At 44.9% G+C, this 10,000-nt stretch overlaps 1 protein-coding gene across 1 annotated transcript in view; it reads right to left on the reverse strand.

Annotated features, from left to right (window-relative positions):
- The window catches only part of adgra2 (adhesion G protein-coupled receptor A2), a gene marked incomplete at its 5' end in the record, with an annotated part of 78,393 nt that overhangs the window by 8,816 nt on the left and 59,577 nt on the right, over nucleotides 1-10,000 (reverse strand). The window contains 7 exons of the mRNA XM_080852401.1: nucleotides 224-373; nucleotides 762-951; nucleotides 2,648-2,812; nucleotides 3,255-3,468; nucleotides 4,246-4,409; nucleotides 4,785-4,856; nucleotides 5,044-5,115. Of these exons, the coding sequence (XP_080708527.1) occupies nucleotides 224-373; nucleotides 762-951; nucleotides 2,648-2,812; nucleotides 3,255-3,468; nucleotides 4,246-4,409; nucleotides 4,785-4,856; nucleotides 5,044-5,115 (1,027 nt within the window). The remainder of the gene's footprint in view (nucleotides 1-223; nucleotides 374-761; nucleotides 952-2,647; nucleotides 2,813-3,254; nucleotides 3,469-4,245; nucleotides 4,410-4,784; nucleotides 4,857-5,043; nucleotides 5,116-10,000) is intronic.

Genomic DNA, 10,000 nt, shown 5'->3' on the forward strand with positions numbered 1-10,000 from the left:
ATGATAAAAGGAATAAAAGTAATAAAACCCTTAAAACAGTTTAAAAGAGAAATAGTAAAAATAGTTACAGAGAAATAAATTGTGCCAGGTCCAGCTTTGGTAATAGTTAGCACACCTCTCTCAGCTAGCATAGTTAGCACACCTCTCTCTGCTAGCATAGTTAGCACACCTCTCTCAGCTAGCATAGTTAGCACACCTCTCTCAGCTAGCATAGTTAACACACCTCTCTCTGCTGCCGGATGTAGTCCATGAACTTCTGCATCATCTGGGCCACGTAGCCAACATCCACAGTGTCTGTGAAGGCAGCAGCCTCCAGCGTGTAGGAGCACACCTGGTGAGCCAGTGTCACTGCGTTCGAGGCGTTGATGGGCATCTGTGTGACGAGACAAGACGAAGACAAGACAAAAAAGATTGAACGAGAAGTGTGACGATAAATGAGGACTTTCAACATCTGAGGTCTTTTTAGCTAAAGTTGAGATATTCCATTTAAATTTAGCAAGATATCAAGCAATTCACTTTTGAAAAAATTGTGATAGGAAAATCTTTTTTTTTTCTTCAATTTTTGTTCCCACTCCTAGTTGAATGGCTCTGCAGACCTCTTCATTCTAGTTGGTTCAATCATGCTCTTCAGATGTCTGCTATTATTAAATACGGTGCGGACAGCCACTGATCACCTGGCTGCTGTTGTTACGGCTATCTGTACATCACCCTTTACCTGGCGCTCTGTAAAACCATAACGAGTATTATGGGATGCCACTGACCAGTATGAAAGTATGCAGTACTCTGGTGATGTCATTAGTGTAGTGGCACTGAGTGTAGTTCCCGTCCTCCCAGTGGCCCAAGCGATCGCAGTAGCGTGACGCCCTCTTCTCCTCCCCGATGGCGAGGGAGGGGTAGCGGAGAGGGTGGCAGGGCAGGTACGATGTGATGCCAGCCAGTGTTCTGGGCCATCTACGAGAGGAAGCACCAAACAATGGGGTGGGTTCAGTTGGGTGAATCTGTTTTGTGACCCAGGGTTAGCGTCAGGGTTAGTCATGCTTCTTCACATCTTTCAAAACTCACAGTGCTACTGTGAGCATGTGTCTTTAATTACTCACTTAGGAAGCTCTTGCAGTGTGTCTTCCATATTGCCAATTGAGGAAAGAGTTTTTTTTTTTTTTTTTAAGGAGGTGTACTCCAGTATTTAAAGCTTACACCATGGCTCACCTGCCACAAACACAGCCCAACCTATATTGGAAGAGTGACCTTTATGTTTGAAGGGACTGTGGGTTCTATTTTAGTAGCAGTATAAAAATCAGACCCACCCTCTGTCAAATACAAATATCATGCACCAAATAAATCATGTACACTCACATTCAATAACATAATAATAATAATAATAATAATAATAATTCATTTTATTTTTAACGCACTTTTCATTCCAAAGAATCTCAGAGTGCCTACATATTAGAAATTAACTACAATAATACAATAAAATTAAAAACAAAGTTAAATATTAGCATAAGCATAACAGAAAAGATTTAACACAAGGCCAGAAATGCCTTCTTGAATAAAAAAGTTTTAAGCCCAGCTTTAAAGGAGTCCAGCGTCTGCGTTGCCCTTAGCTGGTCAGGGAGGCTGTTCCATGAATGTAAATAAATGTTCCATAAATTATCTCTTCTCAAAACTGACTGGCCCTGACTGAGGTGTGTGGTGGCTTGTGGGATTGTGTGTATGTTTGCGCATGTCTGTGTGAGAGTTATTCCTGTTTTTGATCAGGCTGAAGTCTAGCTTCATTTCCAGTTACTGCCACACAGGCTAACTTGCAGCCTACTTGTAGCACACAATAAACATATATATTAGTCAGCCAATAGCAGACAAGAAATTTACACATTAGTCAGCCAATAGCAGACAAGAAATATACACATTAGTCAGCCAATAGCAGACAAGAAATATACACATTAGTCAGCCAATAGCAGACAAGAAATATAAACATTAGTCAGCCAATAGTAGACAAGAAATATACACATTAGTCAGCCAATAGTGGACTAGAAATATAAACATTAGTCAGCCAATAGCACACAAGAAATATACACATTAGTCAGCCAATAGCACACAAGAAATATACACATTAGTCAGCCAATAGTGTACAAGGAATATATACACATTAGTAAGGGAAGCCAGCCAACAAACAACAGTACATGCAGTAGCTCACAGACTGCATGTACAAAAACAACAGACACTAAAGTATGATCTAGTGCATTGCATTAGCTCTGAGCTGTTTTCAACTTTAATCCTTTTTTCAACCATTCAGTGAAAAATATCGTACAATTCAGGTAAATTACGTTTAAAAATTGATTTCAGTATTCCTCTGTTTCTTTTTACATGTTTGTTTTTCCGCTAACCCTCCTAAAACCTTGTTTCAGGTCTGTTGAACCACAGGAGCACACTAGCTGAAGCTGCTACTGTAACCCTCCAGGTGCTATTTATTTATTATAATTTTTAAGTTTTATTCCTATGTTAAGAAGTATTTATTGTTACACCAGGGTTCTACTGCTCGTGGCTTGACTGTTCTTTCCCTTGTACGTCGCTTTGGACCAAAGCGTCTCCTAAATGACTAAATGTAAATGTAAATGTGTTCAGTGATTCCTGTAGTTTCCAGACTGACCTGAACTCCCCTCTGTTGTTGGCGACTCTCTCCTCGGGGCAGAACGAGGCGCTGTTCTCCAGCACCACGATCTCCACGCTCCGGGAGGCATTGCCGCGGCCCGTCGACACCACGCACTCCCACTCCCCGCTGGCATCCACGTCCATGTTGGACAGGATGAGCTCGCTGCAGACACAACACACACACACACACACACACACACACACACACACACACACACACACAGGCACGCACACACAACACACCATTCATTCATTAACACTGCGCACTCACGTCGGAATAAACATTCCTAGCATATTTCTGTGGGCATAGCTATAGGGCCTGTATCCCAAGCAAGGTATAAGCGCTGTCGAGGACTTAAGCGTGTTAAGGAATCTCAACCGCATCTTGGAGTGTGTGTGTGTGTGTGTTGAGGTTTTTTGTGTGATGGTGTGTATGCATAAGAATGTGTTAGTGCGAATGTGCATAAGTGTGTGTGTGTGTGTGTGTGTGTTTGTTAGTGCAAGTGTGTGTGTAACGTGTATGTGTGTGTGTGTGTGTGTGTGTGTGTGTGTGTGTGTGTGTGTTAGTGCAAGTGTGTTTGTGCCTGCCAACCCCAGAAGTGTACCTGGTGATGAAGGTGCAGTCGTGCATCTCGCTGTTCTCCAGGTGGATTCCCTGCTCGGGCTCGTTGATGACAGGCTGGCCGTCGTGCCTCCAGTGCAGTGCCGTGAGTTTGTCCACCAGGGCGGCGGTGCAGTGGAAGGGCAGCCGGTCCCCTTTGAACACCACCTGCCTCAGGGAGGGCAGCAGGGACAGCGTGTGCAGCTCCAGAGGCCCGTCTGGAAAAACACAGACTCAGTCATTAAACTGTGTGTGTGTGTGTGTGTGTGTGGGGGGGGGGATGCTTATTGTCTTTTGGGGAATTTTGTTGCCCTATCATTATACAAAAACCTCGTTAAAATGGGTTCTTTTTCCAAAAGTGAATCAACTTATTTTCCAAGGTCAGGGCATTGGCAATGAACATCCATTCATAAGGATAAAAACCGCACTGGAATTGGTATAACAGGCATTTCGCGGATCTCTCGTCCAATATAAATACTGGCATAGAGGGGCTTGTAGAGGGCACGAATGAATAATTATTAAGAACTGGAGAAGGATCGTTTTAGGCAACCCCCAGAACCGGGCAGTGCAGAAACACAATGGGAATCGGATCGGATCATTCTCACCACTCACAGCATCTTAGCCCGGACACAGCCCGACCCCCAACAGCCGAGTTTTAGGTTACATTTATTCCACCACACACTGTGGGTCGGTTTAGCGGGGTGCACCATCTTAGTACGATCTGCTCCGACATGTATAATGTATGGAATGTGGGTCTTATACGATCACAAACATCTATAATGTAGATTTTGTTCTTACAAAAATATTTTGAATGATAGTTTAAGCAACAACTTACCAGACGACTGAATATAGTGAAATACAGTACATAGTGAAATAGTGAAATTGTTGACGTTAGCATGTGTTTAGTGCATTCGTTCGGTATGCGATACAGTAATATATGTATTTTCATGTGGCTGCAGATGAATACTATGTTCCTCCGTATGTCACCGGCTCACCACAACTCAGATGACTCTCTCTCAGTCCGCGTAGAGGCTTGCCGTGGAGGCTCTTGGGATAGGCGCAGAGGGTTTCGTCCCCAAGCCGCGCCGTGCTCGTGCGGAAGAAGCCCGGCACCCAGCGCAGGCCGCAGTCACAGGTGAGGAACTCCGAGTTAAAGTTCCTGGGGGAGGAAGGGAAAGAGACGAGCAGGATTTAACTCAGTACGCGTTTAAGCCTGGGACGGGACATGCACATTCATTCAGGGCCGCCGCCTTTCGGTTCGAGCAGATCAGATATGTTCCCTAGTGGAACATTACGAGGATTAGCCTATCATCCATGACGGAGCGCCAGCGCTGTTCACCAGGAGTTCAATTATTTACTTTACGTCCACCGGCAGCACTGTGGGAAGAACTCCGAATACTATGTTTGCATACCAGTTTAGCATGTCGGGGCCATATGTGATGCCGAGATAGACCTCGCTATCTCGGCTTTTTACTGCTTCACATGCCAGGAGGGATTATGTGTATGACAGGGGCAGTCAGTCACTTCTACTTACACCAGCTTTAGAGAAGGGAGCTCCTGAAAGACGTTCGGGTCGAAAGAAGAGAAGATGTTGCCTGAGAGGTTTCTGTTAGCCAGATACACAAAGCGAGAGAGAGAGAAAAAAAACAGACAATTAACACTGTCAGAATGACACGTTCCATGGACCCAGTCGGTCAAACAAACATCTTGTGTCGTTATAATATATGACCACAAGCGTCTGTTATTCTAGTAAACAGTTCCTTAAGCTTATCTTACGTTTACAAAAGACTTACAGTTTCGTGAGGTTGGATAGGCCCTGGAACATGTCTGGTGTCAGGCAGCCGATGCGGTTGTTAGACAGGTCGCTGAAGAAAGAGCAGAGAGCCATTAAAATGGACAGTTACTTAAACACACGGATTCTCTGCCAAACAGAAGCTTTTCCATTACTCCTGAGTTACGTCCTTCTCTCATCATTCCCTGATAGCCTGGTGATCAGTACTAACCAGCCAGTTTGTAACCTAACTGTGCTCATCTAGTGTAGTGACCTGATATTGCTGTGCTTGAATATAACACTGAACCAAATGGGACCATGGAGAGAATTGTGATGCACTTTGATTGAGTATCCACAGGAGTCTGTTGTTCCAGACTGTCACTTCAACACAGCACAGCCGACTCAAACACATGTTTATCCCCCGATTGGTTTCAAAAGCTTCCCAAGTTGCTACGAAGCACAGGCCAACAGAAGGAAAGACAAGGAAAAAAAGATAGCAAAAAAAACCCTGACACATCTCCGAGACGGAGATGGGACTTGACCACGACACTGACCAGAGCTCCTCGACACCGGTCCAAAGCGGAATGACTGTGCAGCGGGCGGTTGGGGAGGCGACTGGCTTGTCACATCCAATGCGGCACCAGCGACAACAATGCGGCTCCGCGGTTTGAACAGCGACAAAGCACTGTGTCACAAGCGACCCCAAAGGAACTAGGCACAAGTAGCTCGAGGCTAGAACCAGAGGGGACAGCCACAACTGGGACTTTTCCTGGCCTATGTTACCACGACACTTTGCTGGAACATTTAGTTTCCACCACAAAACCAAAGACCTAGTTCCCACTCCTGTCTTTAGTTCCCACTCCTGTCTTTAGTTCCCACTCCCGTCTTTAGTTCCCACTCCCGTCTTTAGTTCCCACTCCTGTCTTTAGTTCCCACTCATGTCTTAAGTTCCCACTCCCGTCTTAAGTTCCCACTCCCGTCTTTAGTTCCCACTCACGTCTTTAGTTCCCACTCACGTCTTTAGTTCCCAGTCCTGTCTTTAGTTCCCACTCCTGTCTTTAGTTCCCAGTCCTGTCTTTAGTTCCCACTCCTGTCTTTAGTTCCCACTCCCGTCTTTAGGGCCCACTCACGTCTTTAGTTCCCACTCCTGTCTTTAAGACACTGATGGTGATGAATGCTCCCTCAACTGTTAAAGGAATTGGGCTTTAAGCTGGTCAGCTATTGGTCCATGATAAGTGAAAAAGAAGTGAAAGTCCTCTATGGCAGAGGTGGTGTAGACACACAAACTCTGAAATCCACCTCTGCATTTAACCCATCCAGGGAAGTGACACACACACAGTGAAGTGAGGTTACACACTAACCCGGAGAAGTGAGCTGCCTTTGGCGGCGCCCGGGGAGCAGTGATCGGGGTTAGGTGCCTTGCTCAAGGGCACTTCAGCCGTGGATGTGGGCATGGGAGAGCAGTTGTGTGAGAGTGGTAAAACTGATGCCCTTCAACTGTTTACATGTCATGGACAGGAGTTATGAATTCGTAAAGAACTTCACTGTGCAGTGAACAAACATAAATGGACGTTACGTAACATTTATTCATTTAACAGTATGTCTGCTCCCTGGTTGTATTGTACAATTGTACAACTTCTTCACAACAATTGCTAACTGGTGTTGTTAGCAACCAGTTGATGAACTATTTTAAAACAAGATTCACAAGAACTGAAGTACCCCACTATTGTATATTAATTCCTGTTACCATCAGGGGAGTTGTGCCCAACTCAGTGCCCAATCAGTCCGGAAATCGGGTGCCATTTTCTGGGTCCTGCCGATGTTGTTCCACATAAGTCTTGCATGAGTACAACTTTCCTCGACATGTTCTGTCATTAAGTTGCCCTAATTCTCTCATAAACATGGCATGGCATGGCACGGCACACACACACACACACACACACACACACACACACACACACACACAAACACACACACACACACACGCACACACACACACACACACACACACACACACACACACACACACACACACACACACACACACACGTTGTAACCATTCATTAGAGTTGACACAAGCTCAAATGTTGGCCTACACTCACATGGAACATGTGGCAGCGTTGGCCAACCTCGCCACTGCTTGTGGGTGATGTGTATGTGTGTGTGTGTGTGTGTGTGTGTGTGTGTACAAAACATTTCGAGGATAAACAGCACTTCCTCTTTTCGGGAGAAACGCCGACAAAATGGATCAAACTCATCCGCATCCTCAATGGAGTCTACTTCAGAAACGGAACCTTTACAATTACCAGGCGGAATGGAAGGCCACTAGGATTGCCATTCCTTAAATTCACAATCCGTGTATTAAAGAAAATGCCAGCAATCAACACAAATCTCCACGAGGCCCAAACCACGGATTCCCTCGCTGCCTGGATTGAGGCGGAACTGCGCTTCTTGCGAGACGTTGTTCAGCCAGCGCTTGGAACTCCACCAAATCGTACACAAGGACTAAAGCAGGTGGGCAAAAACAAACTGGCATACCTGTGGCAAAATAGGAAATCTAAAGCAATCAAAATTATTCTGAACAATAGTGCATATCCAAGTACACCTGTCTGCGCAAATAATGTACAATCTGTGCAAAATTATTACATCTCCAAATGCGCGCCTGAGAGGCCTGAATATACATTAGACGCGCCACCATGGGCCGACTCTCTTAACCCTGTTGAATGTACTCAGCTTAACACTACTCTGTTCACGACTACTGAGTTAGAGAAAGTGGTGAATAATCTCCCCAACAATACAGCATGCGGACTCGACGGTGTCACGTACGAAACCCTGAAAGCAACCAAACAAGTAGTGTGCCCAGCTTTGACAAATATATTTAACACCTGTATGAAGAATGGCAAAGTCCCAGACTCATGGAAAGGGGCTCTGATCCATCGCATTCCCAAAAAGGACAACATTCCCAACGATCCTTCAACCTGGAGAGATATCTCCTTGCTACCGACAGTATACAAGTTGTTTATGAAATGCTTGTTGTCACGAATCCTCCCATGGTTAGTAGAGACAGGGGTACTCTCACCAAAACAGAAAGCTTATATTAACAGACAGGGAATGAATGAGCACGTTTTTTGCCTCAAAACCGGCATAGACGACTTCAAACACTCCTCTACTAAATTTTTTACCGTATTCTTAGACTTCCGAGACGCTTTTGGTACATTGCCGCATAACATCATGTATCATGCGCTAGATGAAATAGGACTGCCACAGCCATATACAGACATTATCAAAGATGTCTATAAGAACTCTTATATCCAAGTAATTTGTGGAAACGCGTTGACTGATCAAGTGCCACTCAAAAGTGGTATTAAGACCGGGTGCCCATGGAGCGCTATTAACTTCATACTAGCAATTAACTCCTGGGTTAAATGGATGTGCCAGTGTGCGCCAGCAGGTGTGCGCTCCCCGAACCCTGTGCAAGGCTATGCGGATGATGTGCAAATGGCATCAAGGGATGAGAGTGTCATTCAGAACATGCTACTGCGTACAGAAAAATTCATACAGTGGTCAGGCCTGGACATCAAACACACAAAATGTGCCGCATTCTATGAGAGACGAAGTGGTGGAAATAGATGGTACAAATCCAAGTCCGATCAACCTCCTGCCTTCTCTTTGGATAATAAACCGATCCGTTTGTATGAACGTCACGAAACGTATCCTTATTTGGGACACAAATTCAACGTAGCTGGTGACTGGGAGGAACAAGTCACAGAGTTGTGCCATGAGTACACCCAAAGACTTGCATTGATAGATTCTGCTCCCCTCCCCATCATGATGAAAATCGAGGCCATTAGAATCATTGCAGTGGCTAAAATTCAACATCTCTTTTCGAACATTCACATCACACAGCAAACGCTGGCAAAGTTGAACAACGAAACAGTGAGGCTGGTGAGAAAATGGTTCGGACTAAATAGCCATACAACTCGGGACATCATATTCCAACCACGCAGAGACGGGGGGCTGGGTGTCCCGAATATTGAGTGGCTTTACACATCCTCTAGAACCGGACATCTGATTAATATGCTGAATAATGATGATCCAACCGTCAGAGAACTGTCTCGCGAATCACTACTCCTACACCTAAAGCGGCGTAAAATACCTGCCGCTTCCTTCAACGAACCCCAGTTTCTAGGGTTCAAACTAAAGCAAAACGGCAAGTTGGACATCAAGGCCGCCGGTTTCGGGGTGCGCTCCGATTGGCTGGATCTCAATGACCTCTGCCAACGCACAGGGCTACAACTGTCCTGGCTGGGAACAGATGGAGCACCAGTAGCGCTCAGCGAGGACATCATTTCAAATCCACAGATTTCTACTCTAGCGATCCTTAAGTTAAACGACACATCCAGCCAGTTACAAACAAAGAAGGTTAGAGCCAACCTCCTTCACGTTAGACAAACACAGAACGAGCAGCACTGGACAAGCCTAAAACTACAAGGAAAATTAGCGCTTCTACAACATGCCGATCACTCAGTATCTCATTCTGTCTTGAAAAACAACTCCATTCCAGAAGAAATACTTACTTTCATGATCAAAGCACGACTGCAATGTCTTCCAACGAAATACAACTTAGCAACATGGTATCCCGCAAAGCACAACCCTCATTGTATACTGCATACAAACTATCAGGAAAAAGAAACTGTGGCTCACATACTCAATGGATGTAATTTCTACAAAGGACAGTATGTGGCCAGGCACGACCGTTTGGTAGATCTGGTTGCAAAAGACTTACAAAGCCTAAGACATGATGGCAGGTTTTACCTTCATAGCACTGTGAAATTGAACTGGTTTCATCATAATATACTTGACAATGAGTACTTTAAAAACATTCCAAACACCCCAGATATTGTAATTGTAAATGAATCTGTGAACTCTGTATTTATTATTGAAGTAGGCTGCTGTTTTGATTTGTATATGGAGACTTG

The sequence above is a fragment of the Sprattus sprattus genome (genome assembly GCF_963457725.1).
Source record: "Sprattus sprattus genome assembly, chromosome: 15".
Lineage (NCBI taxonomy): Eukaryota > Metazoa > Chordata > Actinopteri > Clupeiformes > Clupeidae > Sprattus > Sprattus sprattus.